The sequence below is a fragment of the Schistocerca nitens genome, chromosome 12 (genome assembly GCF_023898315.1).
Source record: "Schistocerca nitens isolate TAMUIC-IGC-003100 chromosome 12, iqSchNite1.1, whole genome shotgun sequence".
Taxonomy (NCBI): domain Eukaryota; kingdom Metazoa; phylum Arthropoda; class Insecta; order Orthoptera; family Acrididae; genus Schistocerca; species Schistocerca nitens.
The window spans coordinates 10740289-10758633 of NC_064625.1; the positions used below are offsets into that span (position 1 = coordinate 10740289).

The window sequence follows — 18345 nt, forward strand, 5'->3', positions numbered from 1 at the left end:
ACTTATACCTCCCGAGGAGATCACGAATGTAAAATTAGAGAGATTCGAGCGCGCACGGAGGCTTTCCGGCAGTCGTTCTTCCCGCGAACCACACGCGAGTGAAACAGGAAAGGGAGGTTATGACAGTGGCACGTAAAGTGCCCTCCGCCACACACCGTTGGGTGGCTTGCGGAGTTTAAATGTAGATGTAGATGTAGTATCTGTACGAACTCGATTATTTATCAAAAATATGTAAAGATCTCGGTGATACTGCAGTATGTCGACGTCTGAGCTTTAATTTGTGAAAGCTTCACCTGAATTACGTCATGGCAAGGACGGCATTTCTTGTGGCGGCGTGACGATGAGGTCATAGACAGGGACGTCGCTTGCAATGTCGCATCTGACGTCATGAGTTCAGGATCAGTGACTGGTGTGACCCGGTCGCCGTGACCGAGCGGTTCTAGGCGCTTCAGTCTGGAACCGCGCTATCGCTACGGTCGCTGGTTCGCCTCCTGCCTCGGGCATGGATGTGTGTGATGTCTTTAGGTTAGTTAGGTTTAAGAAGTTCTAAGTTCTAGGGGGCTGATGACCTCCGATGTTAAGTCCCATAGTGCTCAGAGCCATTTGAACCATTTGACTGGTGTGAGGTCATCAGGGTTCAAGACTAGTCAAAGTGATCCAGGTTGCTCATAGCCATTCTAGTGTCGTGACCAGCCGAGGAAACTGTAATACCCACTAGAGTGTAAATGGCAGAGGGCAGCAATCACACGGTAGTAACGTAACGACTGATAGTGATCAAGGAGCACTCGGCAGGAAGCTCTTGGATGTGTGGGCACTTGTCGGGGCTACGAGACCGTGAAGGCTCGAGACCACCCATTTACAAAGCGAACTGAGTTCCACGAGTTTGCAGAATCCGTGTCTATTCCCAGAGAGGGACACGTGGATGCGGGGACTCACCAGATACCGCTGAGGAGCCTGAAGACGATGAGCAGCGCGAGGCTGGGCATCAGGCCGGACAGCACGGAGCAGACGAAGTTGAGCCCCAGCGTGAGCGACAGCACCACGTGGCGCCCCCACGTGTCGGCCGCGTAGCCCCACAGGTGCGAGCTCACGATCATGCCTGCCAACACGGCGGGCGCCGTCAGCCAACACCTCGCCCTGGAACTTCGGTACCTGGATCTATTTGTCAACGCCAGCCTCAAATTCACTTAGAAGAGTTTAGATCTGTGTTAAAATTCTTACGCATTTAAGCAATCTGGTTTACGTGGTAGCCACGCAGTAGGTCTGGGCAATTGTTGAAAGCAATTTCTGAGTACTGAGAAGAAGGTCACAGTTTCCAATTTGTGGTTGATAAGAAAACGAAATCGCAATAGAAAGTAATGTAAGAGTTATAGGATCGGCGATACAGGTCGATACTGGAAACTAATTCGACAGAATCACGTATGAAAGGATTGTGTGGAAAACGCTGAGACAAAGAATGGACACGATGACAGGTTGTCTTTACACATCAGGGAATACATTCAGTCGTGCTAGAGGGAGGTATAGAGGCCAAACATTGTAGGAGAAAACAAAGACTATAACTCAGACAGCAAATAACTGAGGACGTCGTGTGTGAATAAAACTCAGAGATGGAGGGATGTGCACAGCAGAGGAAGTCGTGGTTGATCCTCTCAGAGCACTCAGAAGACTGTGACCTATCCTCTCCCCATTTATGAATTTTGGTTGCGACTTGAGAACCACACATTGCTCTCGTTCATTACCTGATTTTATTTATGAGTATATTGGAGGTACCATGGAACTTCGATGACCGTGTTTTATGACTATTTCTGCAATAGGAGGATTCCTACCACCATCATTTCTTCATTTTTATGTAGGAATTTCAGACATATTTACTAAGATTGTTGTTGTGGGCTTCACTCCGAAGAATGATGTGATGAAACTGTCAGTGCTACTCTATTCTGTGCAACGCTTTTCATCTCTGAATAATTATGAAACGTACATCCGTTCAGGCTCACTGTATTCATCTCTTGGTCTCCCTCAACGATTTTACAGCCCCTCCCCCCACACACACTTCCCATCAGTACTGAATTGGAGACCCCCTTGATGGAATATGTCCTATTAACTGATCCCTTCTTTGAAGCAGGTTGCTCCAGACATTTCTTTTCTCATCAGTTCTGTTAATTACGTCCTCACTAGTTACGTGTTCTACCCATCTATCTTCAAAAGCTTATAATATTCTCTTCTTGTCCAAACTGTTTATCTTACCTGTTACATTTCCATACATGGCTACACTACTTACAAATACTTTCAGAAATGATTTCCTGGCTCTTAAATCTATATTCGATGTTAACAAATCTCTCTTCTTCAGAAATGCTTTACTTTTTATATGCTCTCTACTTTGGCAGTCATCAGTTATTTTGCTGTCCAAATGAGAAACCTCATCTACTACTTTGGGTGTGTCTTTTCGTAATCTAATTCCCTTTCCATCGCGTGATTTAATTCGGCTGCATTCCATTACCCTCGTTTCGCTTTTGTTGATGTCCATGTTATATCCGCCTTTCAACACACTGTCCTTTCCGTTTATCCGCTCTTCCAAGTCGTTTTCTGTCTCTAACAGAATTACAATGACATGGACAAACTTCAAAGTTTATATTTCTTCGCCCTGGATTTTAATTCCTACTCTAAACTTTTCTTTCGTTCCCTGTGCTGCTTGCTCCTTGTACAGATTGAATAACCCTGCCTCACTCCCTTCTCAGCCAGTACTTCCTTTTCATGCCCCTCGACTCTTTTAACTACCGTCTGGTTTCTGTACAAGTTGTAAATAGCCTTTCGCTCCCTGTATTTTACACCTGATATCTTCAGAACTTCAAAGAGAATGCTCCAGTCAATGCTGTCAAAAGCTTTCTCTAAATCTACAAATTCTGTAAACGTAGTTTTGTCTTTTCTTAACCTATCTTCTAAGAGAAGTCGCAGGATCAGTATCTGGAATCCAAACTGATCTTCCCCGGCGTCGACTCCAAGTTCATTTTAGTAAGATTATGATTTAGTTTAAGGGAGCTTGAGGCCTTCTGAAAATCATATACTGATTTATTCTCAGGACTGTCAGCCCCTTTGGGTGATTACAGTGTGGAGCGCTTCGCACCTTTGTTTCATTTATTGGTATCTTGTTTTCAACAGCTGCATCGTACTAACATGACGACTCCCGCGCCTCCACCCATTGCTCCTACGAATCCGGCGCAAGCGTCTAGTGCATCCAGAGACGCACTTGAACAGATTTTGGTTTTGCAGACGCAGCAGATGACACAACAACTGTCTGGCGTGCAACTCGTAGCAGCGCAGCAGCAATCGACTTCCCCTACTGCCGTAGGCGCAACGGACCGACCAACCTGCACGCCGCCGTACAGAGCGTTCAATCAAGAGGAAGGAACTTGGCAAGAGTATCTGGCCTTACTCGAATCGCACATGGCAGCACACCAACACCCAGGTCAGCTAAAACTTTCTTTTCTCTAGGCCTCCGCCGGTGTTAAAATGTACCGTTCATTGGGAAAACTTTTCCCGGCCTCCCGACCTGAACTTCTGCAATATGAACAGTGCATCCAGGCCTTATCGCAGTACTTTGACTCGCAAACTCTAGTTGCTGCGGTCAGATTCAGATTTTTCGTTATTGCAAACAGCCGGGTCAAACTTACAAACAGTGGATCACTGACCTTAAGGGCTTAACTCGTGACTGTCGTTTTGCGTGTGAATGTGGAAAAATTTTTGCAGACAATATGATTCGTGACGCAGAATGTGCAAGACATTCACGTAAGGGAACAGATTTTGCGGATCCCCGATCCCTCTCTAGACCAAGTCGTAGCTATCTTGGAGAGTAGAGATGCATGTGAAAGTGCTCAGAATAGTTTTTACTTGCCTACCGCTTGTCGTGTGTCGGTCTGACATCGTGTACAACAGACCGACCGTGCTCCCGATCAGCAAGGCGGAAGTAGCTCCTGTCCCCGCCAACAGCTTTTGCGTCACATCGGACAGGTTGCTTCTTCGCGAAAATTGCCCATCGCGTAATTATTCTTGCTACAATTGTGGACCGGTTGGACATATACAATTCGTGTGCCAACAGCGTAAACGGAACTCAGTTGTTTCTCGTGCTTCTGGACACGCACATTCTGTTCATGCTATTAGTTCTAAAGACAACAGTGTTGAAGACAGTGTTCTAGCAAATGGTTTGCATAGTAGTTAGTGTCAATGTAGTTCAGAGTGCTTTGCCGCCCTCTGTGCAACTCCGGGCGAACGAATTGTACATGGAGTTGCACATTGCTTCAGATCGTGTGAAATTTCAGTTGGATACCGGCTCTTCCGTTACACTGATAAATAGCCGGGTTTATGAATTGCTAGGAAAGCCTAAACTTGCTCAGCCTTCCGCTCCGCTTAGGCATATAGTGGCGAACGTATTATAGTACTGGGTACATGTAGCATACCAGGACAATTCAATTGCATGCTGTCGCCGCACGTTCATGCGAAACCATTTTTGGACTGGACTGCTTCGATTTGTTTGGCCTCAGCATCCGAGACCACGTGTTAGCTGTTAGTGAAGGTCCTACTCCTGATGCTGTTGTTCCTCTTTGTGAAGAGTTCCCCGAGTTGCTTGGCAGTGGTTTGAGCTGCGTACGTGATTATGTTGCACACGTCACGCTGAAGGATAACGCCCGCCCACGTTTTTGCAAACCAAGACCGGTGCCTCACGCATTGCGCGACCAGGTCGCAGAAGAACTCCGTTCTTTGCAAAATGAGGGAGTCATTGCGCCCATTAGTGCCAGTCAGTGGGCCTCCGCTTTAGTTGTACTAAAGAAACCCAATGGTTCGTTGCGTTTGTGCGTGGACTTCAAGAGTACAGTGAATCCACAGACAATTGTCGATAGCTGTCCTCTCCCTCGCCCTGAGGAATTAATGGACAAACTAGACATGGGCCGAAACTATTCAGAGATTGATTTGCGGGATGTGTATTTGCAAATTCCTTTAGATGAACCATCCCAGGACATTCGTGTGATCAACACTCATTTGGGTCTCTTTAAATATTTGCACCTCCCCTTTGGCAGCTCCTCCGCTCCTGCAATTTTTCAGCGCTACTTGTCGCAACTGACTGCCAAAGTACCTTTTTGCTCAAATTATCTGGACGACATTGTGGTTGCCGGTCGTACTCCAGAGGAACACTTTCAGAATTTTCGTCGCTTATTTACAGTGTTGTCGGAAGCAGGGCTCAAAGTGAACAAGGAAAAGTGTCTATTTTTTCGTACGGAAATAGAATATCTTGGACATGTTATCAACGCACAAGGTGTACATCCCTTGCAGTCGCACCTTCGTGCCATTGCCGGCCTTCCTTTGCTTAAGAACTTGTCTGAGTTGCAATCTGTGTTAGGGAAGATTACCTATTATCATAGGTTCATACCCAATGCTGCGCAAATAGCTGCCCCCCCCCCTCCCCCCTTGCACCGATTACGTCGGCGCAGCGTTCCGTTTGTGTGGTCGGCCGAATGCCAAGCGGCATTCCAGAAACTGAAAATAGCGCTGTTGAGTGATCGTTGCGTTGTACATTTCGACCCTTCTAAACCAGTTGTTCTTGCTGTGGATGCTTCATCCTATGGGTTAGGTGCAGTGTTGTCGCATCGTGTCGGTTCAGCTGATCGCCCAATAGCTTTTGCTTCCAAATTGCTCACCACCACACAACAGAACTATTCCCAAATTGAGAAGGAAGCCTTGGCCATCATATATGGAGTAACGAAGTTCTGTGAATACTTGTATGGCAGGAAATTTTTTCTCGTGACGGACCATAAGCCGTTACAGCCGTTGTTCCATGCTGCAAAGCCGGTCCACCCCCCCCCCCCTTCCCCCTCCGTACCGGTCAGAAATTGCAACGGTGGGCCTTGTTATTGTCAAATTACCAGTATGAAATTTTGTATCGCCCCACATCTCGCCATTGCAATGCGGATGTGTTGTCTCGTTTGTCAATCGCCCGTGATACAGCTTTTGATGAATCAGACGTTGCTTGTTGTCACATCGACTCTCAACACAGTGACGTCGTATTTAGTTTTCCTCTGGACTTCCGCAATATTGCACGGGCCACAGCTTCGGACGCTGATTTGAGTGAACTTTCGCGTCTTGTTCGCACGGCATGGCCCCGTTCGCCGAAGAACATTGCAAATCCCGTCGTGCGCCGTTACTTTGCTCAACGCCACGACCTGACAGTGCAACGTGGTGTTTTGCTCCTTCGCTCTCCGTCGGGACAAACTCGTGTGGTGATTCTTATGTCTTTGCGACGCGAAGTTTTGCAGTTGTTACATGAGGGCCACTGGGGAATGGTTCACACTAAGCAACTTGCACGCCAGCATTGCACATGGCCAGGAATGGACAGACATATAGAACGGTTAACCGCTCAGTGCCGTTCGTGCATCGAACACCAGTCGGCCCCGGCCCAGAAGTTTGTTTCACGGCCCACACCCTCTGCGTTCACCTCGACTTTGCGGGCCCATTCTGGGGTACTCGATGGCTTGCTTATTGTCGTGGATGCCTATCGCAAGTTTCCTTTTGTCGTGGCAGTGAACAATATTACTACTCACAAGAGAACCTCCCCATCGCACCCCCCTCAGATTTAGTTATAAGTTGGCACAGTGGATAGGCCTTGAAAAACTGAACACAGATCAATCAAAAAACGGGAAGAAGTTGTATGGAACTATGAAAAATATAAGCAAAATATACTGAGTAGTCCATGCGCAAGATAGGCAACATCAAGGATAGTATAAACTCAGGAGCGCCGTGGTCACGTGGTTAGCGTGAGCATCTGCGGAACGAGAGGTCCTTGGTTCAAGTCTTCCCTGGAGTGAAAAGTTTGCTTCCTTTATTTTCGCAAAGTTATGATCTGTCCGTTCGTTCATTGACGTCTCTGTTCACTGTAATAAGTTTGGTGTCTGTGTTTATTGAAGTCGCGAGCTATATTTGCTGGATTCATATTGGCCACGGAATACGTGTCACGTATTTAATGCACTCTCGTCCAAAGTAGCGAGCAGTCAACTGGCAGCCAGGGAGCCTCGTTAGCAGGAATACTCTCTCTTGCGTGCGCTGTAGTCGACTGACGTCGTGTGTTTCCATGTTTGTTTAGGTGTAGCGTCCCCATACTACGGCGCAGTTACCTCGCATCGGAGGGACGGACGGACAAATAATAATTGTCTGAAAATACAAAATTAAAATTTTCTCTCGAGGGAAGACTCGAACCAAGGACCTCTCGTACCGCAGTTGCTCCCGCTAACCACGGGACCACGGCGCTCCTGAGTCCAGATTATCGATGTTGCCTATCTTGCACATGGACTACTCAGTTTGTATATTTTGCTTATTGTTTTCATTGTTACACACAACTTCTTCCTGTTTTCTCGATTGATCTGTGTTCAGTTTTTCAAGGCCTATCCATTGTGCCAACTTATAACTAAATCTGAGGGGGGTGCGATGGGGAAGTTCCCTTGTCAGAGTACCATCCACGCACTTTCGTCGATCTTTTGCATTGAAAGTTTGCCTGAATTTATTGTCACAGACAATGGACCCTCTTTTGTTTCGCGGGATTTTGAACAGTTTTGTGTTGATAATGGAATCGCTCATCCCCCAAGTGCTCCTTTCCACCCTCAGTCCAATGGCGAGCCTGAGCGCTTTGTTCGTACTTTCGAACAACAGATGAGCAAACGTCGCGCCAACCGCACGAGAGACCGAGCTTTGTTACTATCCCTGTCATCATGTCGTTCGCTGCCTCGCGACGGCCCATCGCCGGCAGAGCTGTTCCACGGACGTCGTCACCGAACTCTGCTCACCCTGCTGCTCAAGCCCCCGCGCACGCTAGCGCCGCTGTGGCCGCACGGTCGCTTTGAGCCTCACACTCCTGTGTATTTCAGGCCGCCGCCGCCGCCGCCGCCGCTGGCAGCAGGGTACCGTCGTACGGCGCTTGGGGTCCCACATGTATCTTTTGTCCACCGCCCTCGGCATGCAGCGCCGCGACCGCAATCAGCTGCGGCTTAGCCACACTCGCTATACTGCCGCCGACTTCTACGTTGCAGACCCACATGCAAACCTCGCCCCGGTTCCTGGATGGCGGGCGTCCCTCGCCGACCACGCAGCCATCGCCGCTGCAGGCGCCAACCCCGATGGAAATCGACGCCGTTGCCAGGGCTGCTCCAGCCCGCCCTTCGGCTCTTCCGGACCGGGCCTCCGTCGCCTCCACTTCGCACGGGTCATCGTCGCCGTCGCCCGAGGCTACATCGCCGTCGTCTACGAGAGTCGCGTCGCGTTAGTTGGGTTGGTTGGTTTGTGGGATTAAAGGGACCAGACTGCTACGGTCATAGATCCCTTTATCCAAATACTAAAAACACCCACAGAGAGTAAAATCAACAGAATAGATGACAGACGACACAGAACAAGAGAAACTCAGACAAAGACCAGACAAGACGAACTAAAATCACACAGAGTGTGACAGTGGTTGGCCGACCATAGAAACAAAAAAGGAAAAGCCAACCACCGAGAAACACATTAAAAAATCAGACTAAAATCGTAGGCCATGGGCCAGAATCAACACAAAAAGACACACACTTACATTAAGCGATAAAAGTCCCCTGCCCGAATAAAACGCTTAACTAAGTTCGCTATGGCAGAGTCGTCAGTTAAAAGGGCAGGGAGCGTATCAGGCAGCGCAAACGTCTGGCTGAGCACAGTTAAAAGTGGACAGGACAACAGAATATGGACCACCGTCAAGGCCGCCCCACAACGACAAAGAGGTGGGTCCTCACGACACAGTAAATAACTGTGCGTCAGTCGGGTGCGCCCAATGCGGAGCCGACAAACGACGACTGAGTCCCTGCGGTTGGCTCGCATGGATGACCGCAACACAGTCGTCGTCTCCTTTATGGCACGGAGTTTATTGGGCGTGATCCGACCGCGCCATTCAGCGTCCCAAAGCGCAAAAACTTCTCGGTGGGGGACTGCTCGCAAATCAGTCTCTGGGAGGCCAATGTCCAGAGATGGTTGGCCTCTTTCGCCATGCGGTCAACAGTTTCATTGCCGGGTATCCCAACATGGCCGGGGGTCCACAGAGCGGCCGCAACGGGCGAGAGTATGCAGGGACTCCTGGATAGCCATCACCAGACGAGAACGAGGGAAACACTGGTCGAGAGCTCGTAAACCGCTCAGGGAATCGCTACAGATCACGAAGGACTCAACTGAGCAGGAGCGGATATATTCTAGGGTACGAAAGATGGCGACCAGCTCAGCGGTGAAAACGCTGCAGCCATCCGGCAAGGAACGTTGTTCATAGTGGTCCCCTAGAGTTGAAGCATAACCAACACGACCAGCAACCATCGAACCGTCAGTGTAAACAACTCCAGAGCCCTGACACGTGGCTAGGATGGAATAAAAGCGGCGTTGTGGCTGCTGTGAGTTGCGTCCTTGGGGCTGTTTCGGCTGGTTCCGGCTCCAGCGCAGGGCGAATGCCGGGACGCGGGAGTCGACGACCCCCAGCCTCGCTCCGTTGGCTCCCCATCGCCTCACAGTAGCCACATCCCCCTTCGTCGGCAGGCCCTTGCAGCACCTGACGTCTTGGTGGCCTTTCAAGGGGGAGGAATGTTGTATCCGCGGACCCAACCAACCAACCTACTCGTGCACGCGCGCCCTGACCGTGACACCGCTGGCCACAGTTCCTGTCGCGGCCGTCGGCGTCTCAGGGCGTTACCGCCGACGGAAGAGGTCGCGCCACGGCTGAGCCAACACCGACAAAGAAAGGCCTCGGCGCTTGTTGGTGACGTCACGTCAGTTAGGTACGGCGAACGCCAGGTCTGTTGCAGGCAGAAACGCCTGGGCGTACTTATCACTATAAATCTCTTATTTGTGGACAAAATGTTTGGTATTGTTTTGGATTCTGCAGTTTTATTTAGATGAAAGATTTTCTTATTATCGTAAAGCTACAAATGAATATCATAGTTCTGTATTACTGAATCCTGTCGAAACAAACGTAGATCAATATGAGAAGATGCTTTGCCCCATTGCAAGCTTCGGAAATTTTACATTCGAGTAACTATAATTACTTGATCCATTTTGTTATCGAAACTTACCCCAACCCCCTTACAATTAACTCGTTTCTTTTATTTATTCATTTATTTTCGTTTGACATCGTCACTGGAAATGTGAACTAATTTACAAGTGTAAATGTCCAACTGTTGCCAGTCATTACATTACAGTCGTTTTCAACGAAAGGAATTCTAAACAGGAAACAAAATAGCTTCATACATCGAAAATACTGCTGAGCTTAAACTTTTTTAAACATGCACATTAGAACAGATAAATATTCCCCTTTTGCAACTGAAAGGAGAAACTTTATAAGATAAAAAAATTTTATTTGATAAAACAAGTATCTCTCTTTTGCCTCTTCTTCTGTCCCCCACCCCCTCCCCCAACGTGTACAATCGCCATATATTTCATTAACATTCAGTGCTCCTCACCCCATAGTCAACCAAGGTACCTAAAGAAGAGCACCAATATGTTCACAGTTTCTTGTAAAAGAAACCCAGTACAAACGTAACTTCCTTAGATTTACAAATAAGGTAAAGAAGCACGAATTCTCTTGCTGCTGGACCATGAAGTTGTTTTTGTATGTCAATCCTTAAAACAGGTGGAAATTTAAGTTCAGGAGTACACTATTTGTTAAGGAGTGTAATGAACTGCACAATTAATTGATTGCACAAATCTCTCTGAACAATGTGTGTTGGTCAACTACCGCCAATAGTTTCACATTTTCCTGTGTCAGAGAGGGAGACACCATCATTATGAGTATGCCTGCAACAGACGTGGCGTTCGCAGTGCCTAGCTGACGAGGCGTCACGAACAAGCGCCGAGGCCTTCCTTTGAGTCGGTGTTGGCTGAGCTCGGGTCCGCAGCGCCCTCTGCCTTTCGCATATGAGGAGGAGCGCTGGCCCCGAGACGGACAGTCTATTGTCGATTGTCTATGGCTAGCCTTTCGCGGAGTTTATAGCGGAGCCATTGCAGTGTGATATTTGCTATTGTATTCGACTAGGCTCAGTACACGGGTTACTCTCGGATATTACTTCTATTGCTGGTGCACGTTTCGTCAGAAAAAAGGATAAGTCGTCTCTTCATTCTAGCTGGCGCAATTCTTGTCATTAATTATTTTTCGGCCAACAGACATAGCTACATCCTGGTCACTACCCACGCTTTATACAATTTGTGGTGGCTGCCCCAAAAGTACCACCGAGGACCTTGGGGTTAGGAGCCGTCACAAAATTAACTTTGGAGACGGTATGAGGGAATTAGATTAGGAAATGAGACACACTGATGATGGTCGAAGTAGAGAGGATATAAAATGTAGACTGGCAATGGCAAGGAAAGCGTTTCTGAAGAAGAGAAATTTGTTAACATCGAGTATAGATTTAAGTGTCAGGAAGTCTTTTCTGAAAGTATTTGTATGGAGTGTAGCCATGTATGGAAGTGAAACATGGACGATAAATAGTTTGGACAAGAAGAGAATAGAAGCTTTCGAAATGTTGTGCTACAGAAGAATGCTGAAGATTAGATGGGTAGATCACATAACTAATGAGGAGGTACTGAACAGGATTGGGGAGAAGAGGAGTTTGTGGCACAACTTGACCAGAAGAAGGGATCGGTTGGTAGGACATGTTGTGAGGCATCAAGGGATCACCAATTTAGTATTGGAGGGCAGCGTGGAGGGTAAAAATCGTAGGGGGAGACCAAGAGATGCATACACTAAGCAAATTCAGAAGGATGTAGGTTGCAGTAGGTACTGGGAGATGAAGAAGCTTGCACAGGATAGAGTAGCATGGAGAGCTGCATCAAACCAGTCTCAGGACTGAAGACCACAACAACAACAAAGTAGTAAAGAAGTTTTGCTATTTGGGGAGCAAAATAACTGATGATGGTCGAAGTAGAGAGGATATAAAATGTAGACTGGCAATGGCAAGGAAAGCGTTTCTGAAGAAGAGAAATTTGTTAACATCGAGTATAGATTTAAGTGTCAGGAAGTCGTTTCTGAAAGTATTTTTATGGAGTGTAGCCATGTATGGAAGTGAAACGACGATAAATAGTTTAGACAAGAAGAGAATAGAAGCTTCTGAAATGTGGTGCTGCAGAAGAATGCTGAAGATTAGATGGGTAGATCACATAACTAATGAGGAGGTGTCGAATAGGATTGGGGGGAAGAGGAGTTTGTGGCACAACTTGACTAGAAGAAGAGAGCGGTTGGTAGGACATGTTCCGAGGCATCAAGGGATCACCAGTTTAGTATTGGAAGGCAGCGTGGAGGGTATAAATCGTAGAGGGACACCAAGGAATGAATACACTAAACAGATTCAGATGGATGTAGGTTGCAGTAGGTACTGGGAGATGAAGAAGCTTGCACAGGATAGAGTAGCATGGAGAGCTGCATCAAACCAGTCCCAGGACTGAAGACCACAACAACAACAATGAGGAAACCAATGCTGATGTCCAAAGTTAATCGTTGATGAGTTTTGAGGACATTGTGAAACATTCTCTTTGGTTCAAAATGGCTCTGAGCACAATGGGACTTAACATCTGAGGTCATCAGTGCCCTAGAACTTAGAACTACTTAAACCTAACTAACCTAAGGACATCACACAGATTCATGCCCGAGGCAGGACTCAAACCTGCGACCGTAGCAGTCGCGCGGTTCCTGACTGAAGCGCCTAGAGCCGCTCGGCCACATCGGCCGGCTTTCTCTTTGGTGATGTCGTTTTTGATTACTGGGGACAATGTGAGAAACTGACAATAGCACTTGGGGAAAAAAATCAATAATTTATTAGTATTTGGGGCTTTATGATATTCTCACAGTGATTTATAGGCAAGACTATAACCTCCTTTATGAGTACTGAGGACAAAAGGAGAGTTCAACTTTGGCCTTTGTTGCGTGCCTTGTGAATTCTAGGAATACAAAGCCTTTTTCTTCTTTCTTTGCAGGTCTACGACATATGTAACTGTTGGAGCAATTTGAGAATTCCAGCTACCAGACCACCTCATCTTTTCGTTTGTGAATAATAGAACGATCCGAAAACATTAATTTGTTCCATAAGCAGGTCTTAATCCCACTTACAGGTGTCTGGTGGAATAGCTAAATCCCACTTCTCTCACACAAAACCCAGGTTTTTATACGTCACCATTCCGTTGTATTATATTTGTAAACTGATTAACCAAGTGTCCATTCTTAATATTCGTTTGGTCACGTAACGTGTCTCTCTATTCTGGAATTGCCCTTTGGACATTCTCTCACAAAATGGTTCAAATGGCTCTGAGCACTATGGGACTTAACTTCTGAGGTCATCAGTCCACTAGAACTTAGAACTACTTAAACCTAACTAACCGAAGGACATCACACACATCCATGCCCGAGGCAGGATTCGAACCTGCGATCGTAGCGGTCACGCGCTTCCAGACTGTAGCGCCTAAAACCGCTCGGCCACGTTCACTGACAGAGACCGCCGACAGTTGAAGAGGGTCGTAATGTGTAATAGGCAGACATCTAACCAGACCATCACGCAGAAATTCCAAACTGCATCAAGATCCACTACAAGTACTATCACAGTTAGGCGGGAGGTGAGAAAACTTGGATTTCATGGTCGAGCGGCTGCTCATAAGCCACACAACACGCCAGTAAATGCCTGTCGTATCGGCCGCCGCACAGCAGCTGTCAACTCGGCGCTGCGTGCTACAAGACGAGCTGCACACAGCGAGTACCTTTGGCGCCGCACACGATGTCCACAACTGGCGCAAGTGAACGCGTCGTCGCGGGGTTAGCGGCCCTTGCCACCAGAGTGAGCAACCGTATAAGGGCGCCATCTACCAACACTCTGATTGGCCGGACCAGCCGATTTAAGCGAGCTCCCTGAGCCCGTTTAACCAGTTGAATCTTCGCCGATGACTGTGTTACTACCCGACTGGTTGCAGTGGTCTGGACTCGTATTCTCTACTAGTGACTCTGATTTCTCCTTGGCGCTACAGCCCGCGAAGTGTTGTGTAGTCGAACTTAAGTTTTGTTTTAAGTGACAGAAGGTCAGACGGAAACTTTGTTGTGTTATAGTGCGGACATAACAATGCCAAACGACGCCTCGCTTGGTGTAAGGAGCGTAAACATTGGACGACAGAACAGTGGGAAAACGTTGTGTGTACTGACGAATCACGGTAGACAATGTGGCGACCGATGGCAGGGTGTGCGTATGGCGAATGCTCGGTGAACGTCATCTGCCAGCGTGTGCAGTGCCAACAGTAAAATTCGGAGTCGATGGTGTTATGGTGTGGTCGTGTTTTTCATGGAGGGGGCTGGCACCCCTTGTTGTTTTGCGTGGCACTATCACAGCACAGGCCTGCATTGATCTTTTAAGCACCTTCTTGCTTCCCACTGCTCAACAGCAATTCGGGGATAGCGATTGCATCTTTCAACACGATCGAGCACCTGTTCATAATGCATGGCCTGGGGCAGAGTGGTTACACAACAATAACATCCCTGTAATGGAATGGCCTGCACAGAGTCCTGAGCTGAATCCTATAGAACACCGTTGGGATTTTCTGGAACGTCGACTTCGTGCCAGGCCTCACCGACCGACATCGATACCTCTCCTCAGTGCAGCACTCCGTGAAGAATGGGCTGCCATTCCCCAAGAAACCTTCCAGCACCTGATTGAACGTATGCCTGCGAGAGTGGAAGCTGTCATCAAGGCTAAGGATGGGCCACTCTGTATTGAATTCTAGCATTACCAATGCAGGGCGCCACGAACTTGTATGTCATTTTCAGGCAGGTGTCCGTATACTTTTGATCACATAGTGTATATTTTAAGTGTAAGAGACCAATACATTGCTCTAATAATCCATGGTGAAGAACATTTTAAGGAATGAAAAAGTGTTGAGGTTATAATATGTAGCAAATAAGGTGGCCATGCACCTAATTTCGTCATAGCGTACGTAATTCTGTGACACTATATAGTAAACTTCGTGATAATATTTTTAATTCTGGGTTAATTTTCCTTTGCATTGCTAAAATTCGCTTAAGGCTTTTTTCATTGAATTTCAGCACCAGTATCGTCGCCACTAACATTTGCACAAATATTACACACAAATACCGTAGCATCAGGTGAATCGATGGACTATGAGGGACTGACAACTTTCGTGGAACCTTCGCAGACGAAAACAACGTTGAATCCAAGCACTTTTATTCTGTAGCTCTCTTTACAAGTGGCGCAGAATCCGTAATTTCTTTTGTTCTTCTGTTTTCTCTTAAACACTGATTTCACTGTGCTACAATGGTTAGTGGGTTGTACAGCTAACGTTGTAACGTTGAGACCGAACCCTATTTCCTGCATTTAGGTTATGAAATTAACTTACAGACCACTCTCAAGGACAAATTATCTGCCCATTTTGCCAATGTTCACTGTTCTTTGTCACCATGACTGCGGTGTACATAGTCTTTTATAGCACTCTATGGAATTGAGAAATGTTAAGCAGCTTCCTATTTTTGGCTTGCCCTTCTTCGCACATCTACTAGAGATGGAGCCATTGTTTCCGAAACGGACACAAAACTTGAAGAGATGTTGTCGTTTTCGTAAGCGAATGATTCAGTAGTAAGGCATTTAAATCCAGCTATGATGACTAAGATTATAAGTATGTTCTATTGTTAATACAACTGCATACAAGTAATTGTGCAGCTTATCTTAATTGAACTTGTATTATAGGATCAGCACAACTAACGATCTTTCCTGAAATTAGTAAATGAAGGTAGAGGTAAATCGAACAAAATTTCAGAAGTCGCCCGGGAATGGATTCTGCAGCCGGTCAGCTGATCGAGACGTTGGCTTCCGTATAGTGATGTCATGTGCGGTCTGCGTGATCTGTGGCTGTATTCACACGCCTCCTCGTATGACTACTTTGTGCTTGTTGATTTTGTCAGGAAATAGTAAAATGCAGCAACCACATCAGTAAATTGTAGCCTCGTATCACCCACAGGTTGGCAGATTGAAATTGCAGCTCTCTGGCGTGTAGGTACCAGAGGTGTAAAAATTCTCAAGCCAGCTTGCCTGTTGCTATTCCCACCGCAACCATTAAGGAAGCTCAGCTTGCCACGACGGAGACAGGAGAGTACGTTTTGTGTACTGAGGCACAGTGGTTGAAGCAAGCCAGCCTGCGTTAGCGCCTGCCGCGCAAGCTTCAGCAGACCGGTTCAGTCTGCTACACGCGGCAACGGATTGTGCCGTCAATACAAAGTGGTTACAGGATAGCCAGCCGTATGTCTGCGTAGGTAGTTTCACTGCAGCTCAGCTATCGTAACAATGGCAACAGCAAAATGAACGAACCATACTTAAAGGAAACTGAGGAGAAATTAAGAATTGGGGAATATTTGATAATCAGGAAACAGAGCCCAGGTCCAGCAGGGCAAAAGCTGTTTGTCTATGAGGCAGTTTCAGTGGTTGACAACCGTGTAGAAATGTAGATTGGCTTTCTACATTTAGTTCTGTATAGGCATCCTAAGTGTGTGTGTGTGGGGGGGGGGGGGGGACAAACATTTCCGTAGCAAGAAAAAATATGGATCTGTGGATATTAAAAACCACATTCTGGCGGTGTGCAAATACGTACGATGAAATCTTAGTGCGCAAGAAAAACTTCTTCTTACAGACACGTGCTTCTTAAATAAATATAATATGAAAAACGAACTTTGTGTTTGCTAAGATGCATTTGGGGAATTTATGGTGAACAATTTTGGCCACGAAGAATGAATTCAGCGAACCCGCAGTAGACCTCCTGCAAAAGTAGTTAAAATTGATATATCTGCGGTCATATTTGGCCGGTACATACTAAGGTTACTGAAAATTGACTTCCAAACGTTACTGTAGTTGGCTACGTAGTATAATAGACATCTTTCAAGTTCTTAAGTGCAAAGGATGTCAACTTTTAGAGATGGTTTTGCTTATTACAGACAGCATGTATTGAAGGTGAAATGATAGTGGTTTGAATTTAGAATAGCGAGCACTAGTCGGAAGAAAAATGAAGTTACAGAGAAAACCGTTCACATCGATTGTTGTTGTTGTTGTGGTCTTCAGTCCGAACACTGGTCTGATACAGCACTCCATGCTACTCTGTCCTGTACGAGACTCACCATCTCCGAATAATTACTGCAACCTACATCCTCCTCAATCTGGTCTCCCTCAACAGTTTTTAAACACCTTTTCTATAATACTAAACTCGTGATCCCTTGATGTCTCAGAATGCGTCGTATCAAGAGACCCCTTCTTTTCTCCAAGCTGTGCCACAAATTTCTCGTCTCAAATTCTTTTCAGTGCCTCCTGATTAGTTACGTGATCTACCCATCTAATTTTCAGTATTCTTCTGTATCACCACATTTCGAAAGCTTCTATTCTCTTTTGTCTAAATTATTTATCGTCCATGTTTCACTTCCATGCATAGCTACACTTCATACCAGTACTTTCAGAAAAGACTGCCTGACATTTAAATCTATACTCGATGTTAACAAATTTCTCTTCTTCAGAAACGCTTTCCTTGCCATAACCAGTCTACGTTTTATATCCTCTCTATTTCAACCATCATCAGTTATTTTGCTTCCCAGGTAGAAAATCTCATCTACTACTTTAAGTGTCTCATTTGCTAATTTAATTCCCCCCTGATTTAATTCGACCACATTCCAGTATCCTCGTTCTGCTTTTGTTGATGTTCATCTTATATCCTCCTTTCAAGACACTGTCCATCCCATTGAACTGCTCTTCCAGGTCCTTTGTTGTCTCTGAGAGAATTACAACGTCTTCGGCAAACCTCGAAGTTTTTATTTGTTTTCCATTCATTTTAATTCCTGCTCTACATTCACATCGATATAAATAAAAAAGCCCATAGTACGCCGAAAAGGAAAGAAAAGTACAAATAAAATCCACCATTTTTGGTCTACAAAGACCCAAAATGAATACATATAATTCACTGAGTCTCGTCTTGTGATACTCAGATATTTTCATCAGCTTCCAAACCCTACTCACAATGTTATCGTAAAGAGTACAGAATAAACTGCTACGTGCGTTGCGTAGCACAGCGGGAAGACGGGACAGGCTGGCTGGACTCCTGTCCTGTAGCCCAGGGGTCTCCAAACTACGGCCCGCGGGCCGAAACCGGCCCGCGTTAGCTGGCCGGACACCCCCGGTATCCGGCCCGCCAAATATTTGAGGTGGTACCTACACTGCCAACAATTGAGTTTCGAGGCCTATCGCGACCAATACACCGCAACATTGGCTCTGCTACTCGCTACAGGACTACATA

The 18345-nt window shown here is 46.5% G+C and overlaps 1 protein-coding gene across 1 annotated transcript in view; it reads right to left on the bottom strand.

Annotated features, from left to right (window-relative positions):
• Positions 1 to 18345, bottom strand: part of LOC126215137 (synaptic vesicle glycoprotein 2A-like) — an 81607-nt gene that overhangs the window by 51235 nt on the left and 12027 nt on the right. The window contains exon 4 of the mRNA XM_049941800.1: positions 937 to 1099. Coding sequence (XP_049797757.1) covers positions 937 to 1099 — 163 coding nt within the window. The remainder of the gene's footprint in view (positions 1 to 936; positions 1100 to 18345) is intronic.